The sequence below is a fragment of the Hippoglossus stenolepis genome, chromosome 2 (genome assembly GCF_022539355.2).
Source record: "Hippoglossus stenolepis isolate QCI-W04-F060 chromosome 2, HSTE1.2, whole genome shotgun sequence".
NCBI lineage: Eukaryota > Metazoa > Chordata > Actinopteri > Pleuronectiformes > Pleuronectidae > Hippoglossus > Hippoglossus stenolepis.
In genome coordinates this window covers 18,876,327-18,898,273 of record NC_061484.1, presented here as the reverse complement: position 1 = coordinate 18,898,273, position 21,947 = coordinate 18,876,327, and the positions used below count along the sequence as shown (strand labels likewise).

At 39.5% G+C, this 21,947-nt stretch overlaps 1 protein-coding gene across 1 annotated transcript; it reads left to right on the top strand.

The window, feature by feature from the left end:
- Positions 1-1,202: 1,202 nt before the first annotated feature.
- On the top strand, positions 1,203-21,744 carry suclg1 (succinate-CoA ligase GDP/ADP-forming subunit alph). Its single transcript, XM_035168834.2, has 9 exons — positions 1,203-1,345; positions 3,684-3,784; positions 6,409-6,525; positions 6,727-6,939; positions 7,410-7,467; positions 7,983-8,066; positions 11,619-11,770; positions 16,293-16,481; positions 21,325-21,744. Exons 1-9 carry the CDS (start codon positions 1,312-1,314, stop codon positions 21,349-21,351), a joined length of 975 nt encoding a protein of 324 aa, XP_035024725.1. The 5' UTR covers positions 1,203-1,311; the 3' UTR covers positions 21,352-21,744.
- The last annotated feature ends 203 nt before the right edge of the window (positions 21,745-21,947 follow it).

The following is a 21,947-nucleotide window of genomic DNA, read 5'->3' as shown; positions in this document are numbered from 1 at the left end:
CCTTGAATCTACCTCTGTGTAATTTAAACTAAACGTATTGATGATTTTAAGTTGTATTAATAATTTATAACAATATATTTATAATTTTTATTTATTTATACTAATTTATAATTTTTAGAAAATCAAACAATTCTAAAGTACGGTAAACACAAAGGTCCAAAGACAATGGGTGTTAATGAAATAAATAAGTATGTATTGAATGTTTTATTTGAGTTTACTGACAAACTGAGATATATACTTTATGTATTACCATAGATATTATCTTGTTTACATTATAATCCGTAAACTACAGCCAACAACCTCTCTGCAATCATTTGATAACTGCTACATATTCACAGTTATGGGTTTGGTTAATTTAGTTTTTCAGTTGATATAATTTTTTGTATCAATTGGACGAAGAACCATTCAATTTGCTGGAACGAATTTCTTCATGCTCAAACTGCCACAAACTCTCTGTGCCATGATATAGTATATCAATACTGTGATACACTGTAACATTACAGATGGACTTCATCTACATAATTACACATTCATATCTAGGATAAAAACCAGATGGACTGGATGGAGTCAAGTTTGTATGGTTTTTTTTATGGTTTAAATACTTATTACCAAAATGCAGTGTGGAGAAAAAAAAGTTAAGTTTTACTCACACAATGTGATGTGTTCTAAACACTAGTAGCTGAATCTACTTAAAACTTATATTAAGTGAAGTAAAAAGTTGGCTGTAAAACGTCCTTATGGTGGAAGAACAAACTCACTAAATATTAGGGAAAGGTCCAGTAGCTCAACCTGACATATTTACAGTAATATTAGTATAATATGAATGATAATATGAAAGTGACAGTATACATTTCACACAGGAAACACTTGTAAGGTAATTTGTCAAAGGAATTTGTCCTATGATTGTTGTTGTTTTTTCATTTAATATTTTATGCCTGATTGTCAAATGTCGGTTTATCCAAAGGTGTTCAATGTGACGTCCGCAGAAATGATTCTTGGGACTGATGCGCCCTCTAGTGCTGACAAAGGTTTCTTTCAGGCACACGCTGGAGAACTTCACTTCCCAGAAATGATTGCGAATTTAGGCAGCTCACTTTATCGCCTGGAGGAATGGCACTGCCTGTATTTGTTTCATGTACTAAATTCACAGCTCCCCCTCCCAAAAAAGAAAATTGAGAATAAAAACGAACCTCTTGGAGTTCCTTGTAAAAAAAGACATATTTTAAAGCAGATTCCACGAGGATATCTGTGGACAGCTAAATTCCAGAGGTCGGGTCCTCATCCTCCGGTGTCATTGGTGAATGACCGAAGATGTCTCACAGCAGGTTGTTTGCCAGGCTGCTCTGTAAGTATATCAAACTAATCACTGTGTTAACCACTGGAAGTGTCTGTCTGTGTTGTTTCTGCTACACGAGCTCATTCGTTGTCTCTGTGTTGAACACTAGCTGAGCTACACGGGCTCACATAGAGCTGCACCGGCTAGCAAAGCCCCCTCAGGTTGGCTGTCACCCAGCTAGTTAGCTACATTAGCCTTCCCACTGGACTACACTGAAAGCCAAGCTAACTAGCTAGCCTTTTTCGCTAACGACCAAATGTGACCTAAGTGTGCCCTGCAGTCAGCTTTACACTCAGGCCAAGTGTCTGTCTTTGACCTTGCTTGTCCTCTCAACTACATACATCATGTCCATCCACTGTGCTGTTGTTCTGTCAGTGAAACCTGAGCTCAGTTGTCCTCCAGCACTGATTGTTGTCTCCAGGCTTCTCACAGCTCCACAGATCTGACAACTCTAATTTTAGACGGTGCTTCGACAAGGGCACAGTTGGTGTGATTTGTTTTTAAATCAAGAGATGCGAACATGTGGTCCGAGACTCGGTCAGATTGTCCTGACAATGAGCTGAAGTGGGGAACTGGACTTTGCACTGTGTCATTGATAAATCGTCTCAGACTGAGGCACTGACAGAAGAGCAAAGTTCAGCCAGACAGGGGGAGACTGCTGGTTTGCGAGTCAGGCACTTCTGTCAGATAGTGCCCAGGTAAAATCACAATACGTCTCTGCATAAAGATGAGTCTGTGGAAACAAGTTACTTAGATTTGAGATCATACATGAACACTCACCAGACACTTTATTTTATACAAAGTACTTGTTGGTGATTTAAGTTGCATGTGGTTTTCTTTCAGAGGTGAGCCTACTCACATATGCTGAAGGACACAGCTATTTGAATTAATTGTATTTGTCGTCTTAAGGTTTCAAGACATGTGCAACAGAATAGTCAACTCAACAATAGCTGATGATGAGGTTGTTGCACCCAGTGTCCCCTTTGTTTTATTACATTCCTGCAATATCATCTGTTTTTGATGCAAAGTCTTGTTTTACAAGCCTAAGGCTGAAGCTAATCATTTTTCAATTACTGGTACATTTTTGTTATTGATTCAATTTAAGAATACGTGTTCACAAGGCTCTGGGTGAGATTTGAATAGCTAGTCAATGTTTGGCCTTTATGTAATCTATTACCTAAACCATTAATTGTTTATATTAGTGTTCTAATCTAATTATCTGTCAACTGATGTGTGGAGCAATTTTAGAATTAGCAACTATAACAAATTATGTTTAGTGAAGCCTTATATTGTGGATTTGCTTTTAACAATGTGTTAGATTAAGGGAAACAAATACTTTTAGCCATTTATACCAGTTTTGGCCCCAGCATGTCACAGTCTGTCTTGTCAGATGTTGTAATTGGTGCAGCATGTTCCTAGTTTTACATTTACTGCAGGGCTGCTATACAACTCTTTGTGTGTGTTTCATTTGTTTCCCAGTAGATGCAACACTCTCTATACAGTAGAGCCTCTTCATTTGCACTTTGACCTAAATTTGTCTTGTTGTTTTCTGAGCCTGGGCCTGTGGGACATGAAAATCTGTCTGCAACTGATTAAAAGAGTTTATAAAAGATGTGACAATGAACTGAACCCCACAGTAAATATACAGACCTGAGAATCAAAACAGTGAGATAAGAAAATTAGGATTATAACACATAGTCATTTTATGTAATGTCAGTGTAATAAAAATAAACCCTGTTTACCGCTGTAAACAATGTTTAACTGCTCCATTATGAAGCAGCATTGTTCCGCTTCCAAACATGTTTTAAATGCATGTAGTTACCCGGCAAGTTTCAGATAACAAATTTCACAAAAAGCTTGAGGAGACCGTTGCAGTTAATTATAGCAAAGTACTTCAGCAGTAACGTGACACCTTAACAGTTCCACAGCAGAAGCAACCATCTCTAATTAGAAATTATGCAAAACAAGAAAAACACAAAATGTGGTCACAGGTGCAGTAAAGTCTAAAGAAAACCTGCTGCTTAGCAACAATAAATGACATTGGAGCAGGAAAGACACTGTTGCCAAAACACACCAAGTATTGAGTCCAAAGGATAATTTTTAGTAAGAGAATTGAGAAGACTGCTGTTATTCTTTTAAAGCTTATACTATTTATTGTGAAAATAGAAAATGTAGAAAATTGACAAATTGCATTTTGACTTCTTTTTATTTTAGTCTTCAAATCATTTTCACAATATTTTTTTTATCTTCATGTGAATTTTCTGACCTTGATTAGTCTTTGCCAAGTTTGGTATGAGGATTTGATTGTATAATGTTTTGATGATTTATGTTGACATCTGCCCATCAGTGCAGCAGAGTGGAGTCAGGCACTGTTATACGGGAACAAGACAGAACCTCTACATCACCAAGGACACAAAGGTCATCTGCCAAGGATTCACAGGGAAACAGGTTTGTAAAGACAACTTCATCATTATCATCACGTTTTTTTTATGATTGCTTCACATTGGATTTGATTAAGGTCATTGTGAAATCTCAGAAAAACACACAATTCCTCTTTTTGTGTTCCTGCATGACTAAGGTCACAAAAGAAGAGAGATTTTTACAAGGTCATTATTTTCACTACGTTTTTACTCAAAGAAAGATGTTAGTTCAAGACCCAAATATTTCTCAGAGCACTTTAAAATATGTTCAACACACAGCACTCTCCACTCTTAAACAATCAGGTCAGATGAGGAAAACCTACTCCTCTGTTTCCTCAAGAAGAGCAACAAAAAGTACCAGAGGAAGTTTCATTTCCATGCATAACACTTGTGAAGGACTCCTTCACAAGTGAAACAAAGTCCTCCAGGACTTTTTTGTCCCTCCTCTCAGGGACAACAGTAATGAGAGTATATACAGTAAACTGAGTAGACACAGAAGGGTCACAATAGAGAGCACAGAGTTAAACATAAATGCATTTTAAGATGTTAAGAATCAAATAAGTGTTGAGTATAATTTAAGTAGTTTCATTCAAAGGGTAAAAGTTTAAGAGCTTCTTTTTATTTGTGGTATTTTTACCTCTACCAAAAGGGTTATGTTTTTACCCATTTGTTTGTTTGGTGGTGTATATACATGCATCAGGCATATTTAAGGCAATGAATTGCAGTGTTTCCCATTAATCTTCTAGACTGTGGTGGCTCTTCATGTTTTAATTTGTCCTGCAACAGTTTCCAACATGTTTTTAATCACCTCATAATAACATAAGAAATCTCAAACTTGGTGAGAGCAGCGCTATTTGCCACATGCTCTCGCTATTGTCCGTAGCATTTGTACCGTCCACGCAGGCAGTGAGTCAGACCTCAAAGTTTCAGCTGCAGTTGTGGCATCAGTGCAATTCTTTTGCTCACTCAAGGACTTCTCTTTCACTCTTTAGTCTGTGTACCTATCACTCGGAATCTGTTGCACGTGAGAGTCACCGTTGTGCGCGTGCAATCGCATCTCCGTTACCGCCACAGAGTGAGTTATTCTATGGGAAAAGCTGAAGTGTGTGCAATTTGCAGCACCTTGATTGAATTCAAGGGGACGATCAGGCCTTGGCAGGGATATGCGCTCTACTGAGTGCCGTTCCAGTTGATGATGATACTTGTGATCTCAATAAATGCTTTAAGCCTGTCATTGGATCAGTTGATAGTGTTGTACTTTGTTGTAGTTCACAGTTTTGAGAGTTGTTTGATTTAATGGCCTGTGAATCAGGTTTGTTCTTGTTTTTGGGTGGGGAAAAAGGAACTTTTCAGTTTTACTTTCATTTTCATTCATTTTTAAATTTCATTTTTCCCCCTTGACATCCGTTACTCATTGTTTCAGCCAATAACATCTTTGCATGACGGATTGTTGATCCGTCCAGTCATTTTTCAAGAGCATGAAGAGGCTCAGGTAAATCAGTTTGAACGGTGTCCAGTCAAGGAGAATAATAAAAAAAAAACTCTTGGCAAGCGTGTTCAACAAGCCAGAAACATGGACTTTGCAGATTTATATCCTTACCCCCCCTGTCCTTGTTCACAGTCCATTTTTCATCTTCCACTTTCTCTTCAACATAATAAAAGATTGTTAAATATAGTTCCAGTGAACACTCCGGGTAATTAGAAACGGATGAGAAATGAAGAAAGTGCTATTCAGTGCACATTGTCGTTTCTTGCTGGCTTGATAAGCAAGCCATTTTTCAAATTTATTGTCCCAACATTTGCGATAACGACTGGCAAAAACAGCAAAGTTAGCACGGGGAAGGAGTCTATTATGTTGGGATTGGGGGGGGGGGGTGCTGATTCATGGCTTCTTATTCCTCTTAATAGGCCAGTTAGGATTTTTACATTAGGATCATTTAATTGCACTTGTAGTTATGACCCTTTGCTACTTAATCTACATTGTTTCAGCCTCTATAACATAATAATTAACTGACGACAGAGTGACGGGATCTGAGCAGCTGAAAATCACTCGCATGATTTTATCTCCTAAATATATTATACTTCTTTCATTGTTATTGCTGCTTCATTTTATTATTATTTTTATTTCAAATGGGCCCTGATGGGGATTTGTACCAATTCCCAAACAAATAGGCTCTCTTTACTCATTTTCTTTGTATTAACATCACATGAAGCTACTTTGTGACGGACTGAAATGCTCTAACTGTGGCCGCCACGCCAGGTTCCCTCTTGCGTGGAAAACACAACGTCTTTCTTGGGAGATGATTTACCGTCACAGTTGGAGAATATCCAAAGCCGCTTGTGATTTGTTTTTCAAATGTTCTGCGAGGAGCTTAAACTAAGCCTTACATCATTATCCGTCAAGAACATTTTGATTCCTCCTCATTGACTATATTTACCCGCAGTTACATCCCTGGAAGAACCCCGCTATCACTTCTGTATCCGTCCCTTTTACTCGGGAGCACAGGTGATTAATCCTGGGTGGCAGCATATTTCCTCCTTCTTCTCTGTCTGTAATGATATTTCAAGGTTGACGCTGCAGAAGTGGCTGTACCCCACTTCATTACACACTCGTACCCACACTGTCTCCTCTTGCCTCCTCTTTCCTTGTAGGGAACGTTTCACAGTCAGCAGTCTCTTGATTATGGCTCCCAGTTAGTCGGAGGTGTCTCCCCTGGTAAGGGTGGTAAGACCCACCTCGGCCTGCCCGTCTTCAACTCAGTCAAGGAGGTATGTATGTGTGGGTGTCTTAAAATCTGCTGTAAGTGTAATTAGACAAGATGGTTTGGAGCAGATACATTTGCAGCAATATCTTTTAAAGGCCAGTGGGGCTTTTCAGATATTTTAAAGAAACATTAGGTGGCACTGTTTCATAACTTTAGAATTTCAATTTTTTAATACACTACCTATAACTTATATTCCTCGCTTCAGGCAAAAGAGGGCACAGGGGCACATGCTTCTGTGATTTATGTACCTCCTCCATTCGCGGCAGCTGCCATTATCGAGGCCATTGATGCAGAGATCCCCCTCGTGGTTTGCATCACTGAGGGCATCCCCCAGCAGGACATGGTGAGGGTCAAACATAAGCTGCTGCGCCAGGGCGCCACTCGTCTTATCGGCCCCAACTGTCCAGGAGTCATCAACGTAAGCACTCACACTCACTCACTCACACTGGGGCACATCCTTTCTTTTTCTGCAGTTTTCTGTTGTTGTTGTGAGAGAGAGCTGGAAGCACAAGCTCTCTCTCAAGGGTGTAGGAGTAATTCAGATCGACTGCATTACTATTCTACACAGACAAAGTGAAACCTTAAAGGAGCGCAGTTTTCATCCTCTTGTTTTTGTTTGTTTGTTTCTGTGCTGGCGGTAGCATTAATAATGTCAGTTACTGGGTTTGACTCACACAATATCTGGATTTTGAGATAAAACAAAATTTGCATCTGGACAAAAAACAGTTAAGAAAGTGGGCAAAATATTAAGAGAAATATTAAGAAAAAAGTTGAACTGGAGATTGAGTTTAAAGTTGGGGGCAGATATAGTGAAGTTAAATAAATACAATCGTATGAACACTTAATGGTCTTAACTTTAATTCAAATTCAATATTATGTTTTTGGCAGCCTGGAGAATGTAAGATCGGGATCATGCCGGGTCACATCCACAAGAAAGGAAGAATTGGTGAGTTTCATAATTTGTCTGTGAAAATACACTTTATCTTCTTGAATCTTTTAGTCATTTAATTTATACATGAAAATATAAGGCGCCATGAATGCTAAAGGTTTTTTAAGAATGTTTGCTGATCGACGGCTCACAGGTTCCTTAAATATTGACGAAGGCTTCTCCAACAAAAAAGTGTGATAGAAAAGAAAAACTTTATTCCTTAATATCTTTCTTGTCTTCTTTTGTTGCTGACAGCTTGATAATCAGAGTGTGTGCTGCTGCTGGCCAATGAACCTTTACAGGAAGTCCGTTTTTATAATGAATCGACTGTATCATTCATTCAAAGCATCGGCAGAACAGCTGTTAGAGAAGATAGTGGTCTTTTTTTTATACTTTCTCTAATGTTGACAAAGTTTCATTGAAAGTTGGACCAAAAAACCAGATGGATTTTCTGTCATATCAGTATTTTATTTATATTATGTTTTACCAAAGAATTATAACATCACAAAATGTTTTCTTAATCTGCCTTTCAGGCATCGTGTCTCGATCGGGCACCCTGACGTACGAAGCTGTACATCAAACTACACAAGTCGGTCTGGGACAGTCTCTCTGCATTGGTAAGCTTGCAATGATATGTGGCAAATTGATTTTAAACTTAGCACACAGTAACACAGATTGTTACCTAGAGGCTGACTGAGATAATTTGGGGGACGAAACTGATGTAGCGGCTGACACATATATTTTAAAAAATGGCAATGATTCCTATAATGTCGTTATCAAATCCTTATAACAAAGGATATTTTAAAATATTATTCAAACAAGAACCAATTAGCTTTGAATAAAGCAAGCTTTGTTTGCTTGTTTGGAGAAGATTGAGGAATGTTTCACAGAAAATATTATTTAAAAATAAATGAAGTGCTGCGTTTGACTTGCTGACCAGATTGTCCTTTGATACCAGACACTCAACATCACATACTGGCATTTGACTTGAACCTTGTAGTGAATGTTAATAAGACATAAGGCCTGAATCACAAGACATAAGAAAGTTGGTACCAAAGATATGGGTGTTTTTAATATTTACTCAGAGACATAAACTTGTGAAAGTTTTACAGGATTTACTGGTATTAGGAAAGTGATTCACCTTTTAAATAACACTCTTCAGATGTTGATGCTTTTCAACACAGACATTAAAAGTCCACTTACCAACTTTGTGATCACTGCTTAGAATGTCCTCCTCAGATCTGAGCATTGAAGTTGGGGTTTTCTTTGAAAGGCTTTTACTCAGATTGAACGGATGCAAAGAATGACGCAGGTGTCAGTTGAAACGTCGTCTTTGTCTTTTCAAAACGTCTTTGACCTCAGAATCTTGGGGAAAATGGGCATAGACAGGAAATGTCTTGTTTCTGAACAAACCAGACGAGATAAACCTGCGATTCTACATCACTTATCTGACACTTAAAATTCTGAACTGAATGCTCTTGTTACCATTGAAGTATTCTGTGAATCTTCTTATGAAATACCCGCCTGTAGTTTTCCACTTAATGTTTTGTTTGTAGTTGATCATGACTTTCATGAAGCAGCTTATTTAGATGGTGCCATTGCTACTGCAAACAGTACCATGCTATTATGACACATTGGGGAATTGAGCTTTTTTAAAGTGTTTTATAAGCTGATAGATAGTTACCAGGTGTCACTGTTTAAATTCCAGTAATACATTTCCACAATCCCTAAGTACAAACTGTATGTGGAACTTCCCATTCCTTCCATGTACTGGTTTCTACTGTGGATCAACAACACATACAGCTTCATAGCACAGCCTAAAGCTGGGACTTTCTATGGAACAGCCTATGTTTCTGTCTAAAAACTAATTTAACTAACTCAACATATTTATTCATCAATTTTGTACTTGTTTTATGAATGCAACCATACAGGATCAGTCTATATGTTTAAATTGTATCAGAACATTTGGGCACACTCTGTACCTGAACCTAACTCTGTTATTTCTTTGCAACACTGCAGATATAAGATTAACTTTTTTACAAGAAAACCTGCCACACGAGAAGGGCTGGTTGGACACTGGAATTAACTGAAGAACAACTTGGCTTTGGCATTATTATTATTCCTACATTTTAATTATGCCCTTTAACCAGACTTCATGCAGCCAGTGCCACAACCAAATTAAATATTGTAGAGTTCATTAAGGGGTTTATTGGCGCTTCTGCTCGCAACTTCTTAAGTCTGAGTGCGACCTAGAGGCTACAGCAAATTACATTTGTTACAATATTTAATATCACTGTCATCTTTGTTGCTAGTAATGTGGTTCTCTTTGATTATTATTCATGCAATTCTTTTTTTCTTGGTATTGCCAGGTTTTTTTAATGTATGAATATAAATTTAGGTGACATCTTGTCTTTGAAGATTTGTCTTGTGGAGGTTTGCCCAACCTTTTATAGATCCTGGAATCATTTTCCATGGAAATTATTTTTTTAAAGAAAAAAACAATTATTGGTCTCTTGTGATTTGAAAAAGCTTCGACAGTCATGTTCCCTGGTTATGAAAGGAGCAGGCCCATTAAAGTGCCGTGCGGAGATAAAGGCGGTTTGGGACAGTTAACAAACTTCTGAAGTGACTTTGAAGTCAAATTGAATAATGGGGTTCCTTTGTCCTTTTGTAACTTTATTTAAAAAATGTTTCTCATCTACAGTGACTTCAGAAAGTGGTCAAACTGGTGGTCACTTTTCCCTTGCTTTAAAGATTAACATTTTGGTTTTGACAATAAATTACATAACCAATTGTATGTGAAACCAACATAATTATCACATGACTCTGTATTTCCCTTCACCTCGGTGGATCTTCCTTTCAGCTCCTTGTTTTGGTTGTAACAGCCCACAACTTTCCTGTCCTGGTGTCCTTTCCATCTTATAGTCATTTTCCAGATACGGCTGTTATACTGCAAAAAAAGCCCCAGTTGCTCAGCAACAAACTGCAGACGGGCACAGTTAGAGACTGTCTGGTGAACATAGTGGAGATGCATTTGCCTCAGAAGTTTGTTAAGACCAAACCAGAGGTAAAGGACAGTAAATATCAGACTTGAAGTTGTCAGGACACCAGAAATATGACTTAAAATAAATCTGGATCAGCTTCAAGACATGCGACAGAAGCAAAACTGAAATAAATAAAAAATATATATATATCTCTGGATGAAAATGATTTGTCACATGAAAGATGTCAGAGAAAATGTCAACTTGGAAAGGCAACAAGATTCAAGAGTTTTTTACTGTCTGATGCTGGTGTCGGTGCTGTAAAGAAAAACACCTGATTTCCACAGTGGAAGTTCAAGGTTACGTCCTGCCTCCTGCACGCTCTTCCATGATGCCAACCCTTACTTGGACAGTCTGGAGATTTTCCTGTTGTTGTGAATGACACAGATTCTCCTACTGCATGTTTCATATGCGAAAGGCAAACTCCAGAATATTTCAGGACCCAATTGTCCTGAGTTTATCTCCGAAAACGACTCTAATGTTGCTCCATGTCTGCTTAATGTGTAAATACGCAACTGTTTACTAAAGCTGGTTTCTGCAGGGGATAAAAACAGCAATTGCACATTTAAAATAGATTAATTTAACTTTTAACCTTTGGGGGGAAAAACATTAACAGCGATGAAAAATGAAAACACATTCAAGTTTAAAGTTTTGGGGAAAAGCTGTTCTCAGGAGTTATTGATTATTAAGAGTTTAACTCTCAGAGGGTGAGATAATCCTTCTTACCAGAGCCGGGAATGTGTGGTCTGGTTTGATTGACAGTGGCCTGGGAACGTAAGCAAGCAACACGTTTTTTGGATTTTTGTTGTTTAACTGGGTTAAAATCTATATAATAATAGATCAACTGGTAACTGCTTGTGCTGGTGATGTGGACATTTTGAAAGAAAGGCTTGAATTAGTCAGTACAAGGGAATAAAAGGTGAGATGTGAAATTCACTAACATCCCGACACCAGTGAACCACTGAACAACCTCACTGCTGATTTTCAGACCATATAAACATAAATTTGAGTTCCAGCTGCTGATTTTCCTTCTCTCAGGCTCTGCAGCCAAGTCATGCTCAAATATGCACAGGTTTACCCTCCAAGAGACTTGACTCTACAACACGTGTTTGCTTTGTTTCCTGCAAGGTATTGGCGGCGATCCATTCAATGGTACAAACTTCATAGACTGTCTGGAGGTGTTCCTGCAGGATCCCAAGACGGAGGGCATCATCGTCATCGGAGAAATCGGAGGCGATGCAGAGGAGAATGCAGCAGAATACCTCAAACAGCACAACTCTGTAAGGAAATAACACACAGGACACCTGTTGGTTCACTTTGCTCTCCTCCTAATATTCTCTGCCCCAGCACGTCACCTCTGCAGATATATCGATTCGTATAAAACATTTATCCTTTCCTGAATTAGCTCGTAGTCATGCCCTTTCAAATCCATCAGATGTAGTGAACGCTGGAAACCATCGCAGTGCGGGAACAAAGTAGAAGTGTGAAAGTGCCCTTTCTTTTTGATCACAGCCTCAGCTGCCCGTCTCAGTTTTCAGTGTCCGTGTGATTTGTGTGATAAAGATAAATAGTGACAGATGGCGTGTGCGCCTGAGTCACGGGGCGTTTTCTGGAAATCTGCAGTGCTGATGAGCAGTGAACCTTTTGTGATGCATGCGATAAAGAGCAGTATGGTGATGAGTGACTTGTGAAGCCAAGTAGCTGAGAACTTGTAACTGGCCTGTACTTGGCACTTAACTCCCTGCGGACGACTTTTTAATCTGTTAATTTTTCAGTGTGCACGCGTTTGTTTCTGTGTATACGCGCACGCTTGTAGTTCTCTGGAGCTGAGAAATGGATTTGATTTGCCCTCGGCTGCTTTAATGCATGCAAATCTCCTGCTGGCGTCTTAGGAGAATAACTTCTCTCACTCCACAAATAAAGTACACACACCACCCCGCACCCCACCCGCCCGAGCACCCAGAGTTTTGACAGCGAGGGACGGCTCAATTGAAACGCGTGCATGAAAAAGCTCAGCAGAGCATGCGAGTAAGCTGCGGATCTTCTGTTGAAAGTCAACTGTGTAGAACATTGTCCATTAAACAGCGTATTTGAACCTTTTTTCTTAATAGTCAAAGCTCAAAAGCAGTCTGGAGACGTTGTTTTACTTCGGAGGAAACTTAACTTTTCCTGATTTGAATACATTTGAATTCAAGTCAGCAGCACACTCACCTAGGGCAGCTCCCATGTATTCCTGTTTTTATTATGTGAAGCACAGTGTTGCAGGAAATGAGCAGCAGGTGAACTCAGCCAAATCTCCCAATATAAGTATATTTTACAAAATAGTGAAGATCTCAACTTCATGATAGATTCTCTTTGTTCTCTCACGATCAAGAAGATTGAATGAATTCATGAGCTTCTTTGTTTTTGATAAACCTTTCTATGTTACTTGTGGTATGAATTTCGAGCCTGAGCTGAAAAACTCATTTACAAGTCACTTTGCTCTGGGTTTTAATGATAACAAATTTTCAAGTAGACTATGAATTCTGGTAAGAATGATCACATTATTCCAAATGAGTAATCTCTCATGTCACTGGGTCTTCAAAGCTCCTGAAAACTGTTTTCTAAATAGTTTCTGAATTTCTCTTTAACCTTCAACAGCTGGAATAGTTAAGTTTTTTAATCAATAAGTCAATCAGTCAATTATTTTGATAAACTGAACATCTTTGTTTGAAAAAAATCATTTACTGTCATTTTATAGACAAAATTATTAATCCGACAAACATTTGGCAGATTAGAGGATCAATATAATTCTTAGTATCAAATTTAAAGTTCTGGGGAAAAGCCATTCCTGTGAGTTATCAAGAGCTTAACTCTCAAAAAGTGACCTCATCAGGACATCGCATGTGTGGTCTGATCAGATTTGATTGACAGTGGCCTGGAAACATAGGCAAGCAAACTGCCAACAAGCTGTTTCTCGACCTCTACATTTCCACCCACACCTCCTAATTGGTTCAATAATTTTAAATTGGTCTGGCGTTTTGTGCACTGAAGGCTAATTGTGGCAGGAAGAGCTGTCTCGATGGTCACATCCATGATGGTCAACATCAACAAAAATGGTGACAAGCACGAGATCGCAGCATCTGGAAAAGTTGTTTTCAAATTGACTTGAAGAAATAACAGTAAAACCAACGCAGTTCTGTCATGTTTATGAAAACAATAAGTAGAATTATCCAAGCAAAGGTGGCCAGGGTGGCTGGCTGGACATAAACCCCGCCTCCTTCATGTTAGGGGATGGGACATGGTCCAAACTAAATATCAAGTTTATCAAGAGTTTTTTTTTTAAAGTAGTTCTTATCACACTGATGTTTGTTCAAGTGTAAATTTTTCTGGTCAGGTTGTTTTTAATTAGTTATTTGTTGCTATAAAAACAGTTTGGTCCAGCATGTCCCTTGGCAACGTCAAAGAAAATTAAAAAGAAAAATCCTGGAACCGCTGCTTTGTCCAGATTGGTGCCAACATTTTATAGATTTTTCTTTCTTAGCTCATCTCCCATCCTTCCACTAAATATTGTAGAAATCAGTTTAGTAGTTTTTACGTAAAATAAATGGACAGGAGTGAAAACATAAATATAAACATAAACAAAATTGGAACATTATAACTTTTAGAAGGAAGAATTTATTGCATTAGCTTCACTGCATTAGTTTTTATTTATCTAATACGCTGCCAACTATATGTCACCATTTTCCAACAGTCACTTAAAAACACGGAAACTAATATCTGGTGGAAAGAGTAAAACATTTCTAACCCCGGCAGAATATTGTTGGACCACATCACTCAGACGTTTGAAGAAAATAGTTGTTATTTTTAAAGACGCTTGACGTTTCACATTAACTTGACAAATTCTGCCACACTGGTCACATTATGTATTGAATGCCCGGTGAAATTAAAGGTCCGGTGTCGTGATTGATTTGTGTCATGCAACATTAAATATATTGAACTCCTGTTTGAGAAAGATGCATTATACCAGAAAGGTGAAGAGATATTGATTTCTGTATCCATCAGTGTTACAGCTGAGTTGCTGCAGACTGTTTATCTACCGACGCCTTAATTCAGTAAAATACAGGAAAACAAGCCGATATTTCCTACCGGCTCCTGCTGTCAGCTTTTATGATGCATAGCATATTTCAGGACTCAGTCTTCATCAGCGTCTGCGATGCTTGCCAACATCATATGGTCTTAAGAAGTCACCTGTATCAAAGGAGTGCCTATCATTACCACGGCTTCACAGGCTTTCTGAAGTCAGGAATAGGTTTTACACAGACAGACCAAATAACAATCTGCGTCATGCATAGCAAGTAGGTCGGACTGTTTGGCACCTAAGCAGCCTCGGAGGTTTATAGAATTTTTTGTATTATTTTTTTATTTTTCAGCCTCTTGACTTATAGCCCAGCCCGTCTCCGTTGAGCTTAACTAAACCCCTCGTGACTCTTGTGTAAACAACACTGGAAACTAAAGCTGGTCGTCGTCTGGAGGAAGCCGAAGATTAGAAAAAATAAGAAATCAGTTGGCTCCACATGTGTGCGCACACATGCCAGGTTTTATTCATGTCTACCAGTTTATAGAAGCGTATAATTGTCTCGTATTTTTTAAGCTTGTGAATGTGATTCCTCACATCAGACCAGAGTTGTTTTTAGTGTTTGCAGAACAAAGACCCTCCACCACTCATGTGAGCACACTGAGGGAGACAAACCACCTCATCGGTTCATAATTAAGGGAATACATCTGAAGTGCTTACAGTGGAAAACAAAATGAGGAGTAAAGCGAGCGGCGGTGTGACTCCCCTCCCTGTATGCATTAGTACTTAGTATCCGGGGAGGCAGGGTTTAAGAGTAATTAAACCCCTTTTCGTTGGAGGTAGATTTAAGACTCGATTCCCACAAAGGTGGTTTGTTTATTTAGAAACGTGATTTGACTTCTGAGTCGAGTTTGGCAGTAATTTGTTTGGTGCTGACACTTTTCAGCGCCAAGAACAGATGCTCATAACATATTAAGAGCACTTTAAAGGGATATTCCTTCTCTCGCGTCCCCATTTTCCTTGTTAACTATGCAAGTGTTAATATATCATTAGTGGTGCATTTCTAGCCAAAGTCCTTCACATTTCCCAGGTTGATGTTCGTCCACAGCCTGTGCGTGTGTGTGTTTTTTGTGCGTGCACACAAAGCCATCCTCTACAATTAGATTATTATTTCCTAACTGTGAAATATTAGATGCTGCACTCACACTCTCCGTCCCTCTCGCTGCTAATGTTATTGCAGAAGATGAAACATTAGCTCTCTTCACCTTGGAAATGATCTTAACTGTTGAACGTAACATCCATCAGCGAGCAAGCAGCATAGACAGGCGCTGAGCTAATCAGTGCCTGCATGACTAATTACCATCTCCCCGAATTGAGACGATATGAAATGGCAGCAGCCTGAGTCTCTATTTGGTCATACACCAACCCATGCAATTAAATGGCTTGATTGACCCTTTGTTTTAATAATGCAGGCTGAGACGGAGATGGCTGCTCAGACAAGCCTGTTATCACAGGGGCTCTGTAATGGGAGGACACGGCATGTTTGATTTCTCATGAATGGATAAAAAAACAGGTGCAGAAAATGTATCCTCTCTATTTTTGTACAACCCCCTCCCTTGCTTGTTTTGCTTCATTCCTTCCTCCCTTCTCCTTATCTTGTCGCATCCTCACACTTTGGCTTGAAACTTTTCCCCTCTTCTATTCTCACTCTACTCCTGTTTTTCTTTCTCTTCCTCCACGTCCAGGGTGCTAATGCGAAGCCCGTGGTGTCCTTCATCGCGGGGCTAACCGCTCCTCCTGGCCGCAGGATGGGCCACGCCGGGGCCATCATCGCTGGTGGAAAGGGAGGAGCCAAAGAGAAGATTGCAGCCCTCCAGTCGGCGGGAGTCATAGTCAGCATGTCCCCGGCCCAGCTGGGCAGCTCTATGTTCAAGGTGAGTCCCCGCCAGATTTTTATCACGGGACAAGGGCAGTAATAGTAATTATGGTAATGTGATAATTGTACCATTTAATGGGGTGTGGAAGAGGACAGGATCACATATTAAAGTTTATGGTATAGTTGTAGTAGATAACCTTTAAAAGACTTACCTAAACATTAATTATAATTAAAAATAAAAGCTTTCTCGATCGAGTTAATAATCCACTGTCAGCTAAAAATAGCCACCTTTTTTCTTCAGCCTTAAATGTAATTAATTATATTTTAGGTGGGCCTCAGGTCTGAATAAGTGTCTAAGTTGTACTGTAATATTTCCTGCTTCCATGATAATTCTGTCATATCTGAATAAAACCTGAACAAAGTCTCACGTAGCGTTCAACTGTGTCGTTGTGAAAGGTCTCTGACAGGGAGATGAATCCAGCGTTTCCTCGTCCGCAAAGGGATTTAAGAGGCTGGAATTATTCATATGTCACACCTGAATTATTCAGCGTATTTAACACTGTCACCATTACAGACGTGCAGAAGCTAACTTCCTCAAAAGTGATATTTGAACTCATTATACAAACATAATCCCAAATATATTGGATTCAGAATTCCCCCTCTCCGTTGTTTTTTTCCACCTTTTTCATCAATCTCGTCTTATCGCTCTTTCTCTGTCTCGCATCTTTTTTCGTGACCCCGGCTTCAGTCTTTTCAGTGTCGCTGCTGTCAAATACAAATGTCTTGAGATAATTAGAAATCAAACTTAATAACCAACAAAAAGTCAAATATTCTCTAATCCGGTGTTTTGCTCAGATTTGTCGAAGTTGATAAATGATAGAAAATGTGTTTAATTGAGCTTTAAAAATAGCTCACAAATAAACAAACACGGTGGTCGTGTTGGTTTTATACAGATTTATAAGTAAGCTAATAAAAGCTGACAACCAGCCCGACTAATGAGGAGGTAATATAAGCACTTTGTAATACCACTTTAATAATGCTTGGCTTTTGCCTCCAGAGAACAACATATCTTGCGCTGGTGGTCATTCGTAGAACCATCGTTCATCCCCGAACAGTTACAAATGTGAGGAGGATCACTGGAAACAAGAATGTATTTTATTTTCTGGGATCAGAAAGGTTGAGATTGAACTTTTTACTATCCTGTAAAGACGGGCAGAAAAAGAAGGGGCAGAAATTAATAAGAGCGTGTTGACAGTGGCGGAGTTGGCGTCACTGCTTCTTTATTTCAGTTTATCTCGGGGAAGCATTGTTAACAAGATGTATAAAAAATGAAAGCATGTATTACACCCATTCATCATCTTAAACTTTCATTACCAACTGCCGGCCCGACTGCGCACGATTATAGATTAACACGTGTTTTGTGTGGTTTTTCCCCCGCAAAGTTTAATTCATAATCATTGTCCGTAATGATGAAAAACGTGCTAGCTGGTGGCTCATTTTGCTGCGTATCGTGTTCATACATCCCTGTTAATCTCATTGACCCCTGTAATCAAAGTAATGACACGTAAGAGACATAACGCTTTGGCTGTGGGAAACAATGACGACCCCGGCCGCAGCTGTTCCAGTGGTGAGAGTGAATCTCTGCTGCCGCCGACCTGTAGGAGCCTCGACACGAGTGTTGAGGGGGAAAAATGAATTTTCCAAAACGGGATACATGCGTCATCGAGTTTAATTGGAAGTTTATGAATTATGCATATTGCTGCAGCAGATGTTTTTATGCTAAAAACATGATAAGTTAAGCAAAACGACCTCCTTGTCTAGATTCTGCATTCTGTCGACAGCAAGTTTACTCTCCCAACGTGTGTTGAGGATCAGAAAAGGTACACTGTGTGTTTCCAAGATGTTCCCAGTCAAATTAAATGTGCAATGGCAATAATAACACATTTCCTGCCAGAGTGGTACATCGTGGAAAGAAACAAATACTGCAGAAGAAGCTTCTGTCCTCACAGTTACTCAAGCTCTTGCTGGTACACTGTTCATCATCATAGTAATTACAGATACACCCTGACAGTGCAGTGGTGGTGTAAACAGGATGCACTATGCTGATATCGTCTCTGCTAAAAGGTGGAACATTTTCATTTCAGGCCATTTGACAATTTGCTTAAAGTAGAATATTGCAGAGGAAATTATGTCTTTTTATCTCATATCTTGTTTCGTGCATTTTATCCAATATCAAGTTGTCTAACGCTCATCCAGTAAACTGGTGCATTGGAAAACTGAAACCATGAAATAGAAACTTTGGAATTTGAATCCCTACACACTGTCAGCTCCTAGTTTATTAGAAATATTTTTTCCGTCGTGGTCCTCACTGTGAACTGATGACTTTGTTTTTATCAAAAGGAGTTAAAGTGGCGTAAAATCAGACAATAACCAGTCTGAAGTCTGATTTGAATCCTCCAGTGTTTGTGATTTGACATCCCTTACTGCAGCTCATGGCTTCATTAAAAATATATTGAAGTTTCAACCCTGTCATACACTGACATGTTGAACTTCTGATATGACAGTGAAACTGGGAAAGTTCAGCTACTTTTTCTCCCTTTTTAGCAATTTTAGCTTATTCATTAAATATTCAAATTGGTTCTAGCAGAAACATCCTTAACAGTTTAACACACAAAGCTCATGACAGGACTCAACTCAACCACTGCCATAATATTAGTTAACATTTTCAAACTCAGCCTGTCCACTTTGTTAAAAGTTTTCCTTTTCCGATCTCTGAGCCCATCAGCTATTGTCTGGCAATGAATTAGCCTCTGGGGGCAGCAGCCAGTGTTTTGGGGCGTTCCGGTGTAGACAGGAGTCGTCTGGGCCAAGATTTACAGCCTGACTCGTTTGTTTTAGTACAAGAGTTGAATGTTTCTCCACACTTTAGTAGCTGTTTTAGGGTCCAGACGACATTTTGGCTCACCTCTATTTACAATCTGCGTATGAATGAAGATTAATTAAAAAGCTGATTGGTCAATATGTTCTGCTTTTTTTGCTTCCGTTTACCTGCAGGCAACCAAAACCTGCTCAGACATGGTCAAACTAAAAATGAAAACCAGGTCTCTGGCCCTTAAATCTTGTCCTTCGCCTCCAGATGCATATTCACCCACAGAATCTGTTCACAGAGATGAACTAGTTTCTAACAACTAAACAAGGACAGAGACACCAATACAGAAAACAGACAATAAAAATAACAGAACCCCTAAATACTGCTGGGACGTCTGTGCTCATGTTGGTCCCCGTCACAGAAAGATATGTATTGAGAAAATATGAGCTCTGGGCCTTTAACAATTAAAAAGAATAATAAACACTACGTTGAAACAGAATTAAAAATGCAAGACTCTCAGTGATACGATACAAAGTCATTTTCAGTTCCACTGGTGCATGGACAAGATAGTAGAAAACTTGTTGTTTTTTTCCTGAGAAAGACTTAATTCATATGCAAGGTAGAATAATTATGACCTTTTAGTTGTTTACAAAATATCAGAGACACGTAGTCGCAGCAGCAGACTGTATTATCCTGTTCCGCTCAATATCCATGCACGCACATGTACAGATGTGTCCAGGAGCTTTAGATCCATTGTTTTAATGAATTCCAAACCCGGCTCCCAGGCCATATTTACGACGCCTGCTCCTCCTCGTATACATCCGTCCCTCGTCGTGTGGAAGCCGTCGTCGCTTGTAAACGTCTTCGCTGTTAGTTCACGTCATGTTTCCCTCCGCTCGCCACTTCAGTTTGAATCCAGATGTATTTTCACCCGTCCTATTTGAGTGGCAATCTCTACTTTGCTCATTTCACTCCCCCTCTTCCTCTTGACTTGTCAAGTGTCTGAGTCTCGCACAAAAAGTCTGCAGTATTTTTCTTTTTTTCTTCTTCTCCCCCTCTGGCACAAACAACTCTACTCTTACCTAGGATTCCTGTCTTGTGTCCTTGAGTTACTCTCTTGTCATGCACCAACAAAGAGTGGGTCTGGTTACAACCGCCCCCCCTCTTTTTTTCATGTCGCTCTTTACATCCCATTACTCTTTCTTTTGTTCTTTTCCTCTCCACTCTCCTCTTTTAATTACTGATCCCTTTGTCACTCCCTCTGCTACCTCACCTCATCTGTGAAGTAAAGATCTAGTGAACCAGTCCACAGCTCTCTGATCCACCCGCCTATCCAAATTTCTCCCCGTTCCCTTCATCCTTCCCAGATTATCGAGCTCAGGGAGGCCGAGCTTTGCCTCAGCAGGATTTCACATTTCAGAAACAATAAAACCATTTCCCCCTCAAGGTGGCAGTAGACCTTCAGGTATTCACAAGCCGAGGAGGGACGAGCCAACATGTGCATGAGCACTTGTGGGTTCTGTAAACCTGATAAACGACATTAGCATTAAGTTGCTTTCCCCCTGTGCAATGGGGAATTCTCTGTGAGCGACATATTCTATCATCCTACAGTTTGTGTGATATTTTCCAAATTGAATATGTAAATAGCTACAACCGTTTTAATGGCCAATATAATGCGTTCTCATTTATAGTCACATGGTCGGACCGTGCTGATAACACACAGCGACTGCAGCTTCACATAAATCACATTCTTCCAGATGCTGTCGCCCGGATGAATCGGAGGAAGTGAGCTGTTTTAGTGTTGACAACTGGAACTTACTGACACGTACACGCTACTTCATTTGCACTTACCAGGAAAAACAGGCTCCCCAAAGCTCTTGCCGCCTGATTCCCACCCCCCTCCTCAACAGCTGATCTCACACACAGGATCATAACAGAGCTATGTGAATTCCGCATGAATAAATCATCCAGCTCTCTCACTTCATTTCACGTCGTTTCTTTTCTTCCTCCTCTCTGTTGTCCGTCTCCGTAGGAGTTCGAGAAGAGGAAGATGCTGTAAATTCTGCAGGAAGGCGCTCAACCTTTCATCCCCTGCCCTGAAATTTAGATGAACAGCCTGGTTCTGGAGGTGGACGTGCCCTACACTGTCTGTACACCCTGAATATTACAACTACCAAGCGCACACATAGTGTTTATATTGTAATTTCTGCCATGAAGATATACCTTGCACATGATGAAAGACTAAAAGATAGTGTTTTAATGGTATGATAAAGAACTCATTGTATACAAGTCAAAGCTTTATAGATGTTTTTCTCCTCCTCCTCACAATGAAGGGAAGATGTCATAGTAACCTTGGTGATCTGTCGGGTTCTGATATACTCTTGTAAGACATATTCCATCACATCGTTCACTGGCTGTCCACCTGAATAAGAAATATTTCTCATACCCTTTCCTCTGCTGTGTTGTGTCAATACTTCTTTCAGCATTGAAACAGATGCGGTCTCATTAAAGAGTCGATCACGTCTGTCTCCAGGTTTCCAGCTTTTTGAACCAACTCAGGAGGATTAAACCTCCACGAGAACAGACAGGGAGACAAAGGATATCAAATGTTGACTGGTGCTGATGTTTACAAGCTCGCCGGCACAAACTGAGCCT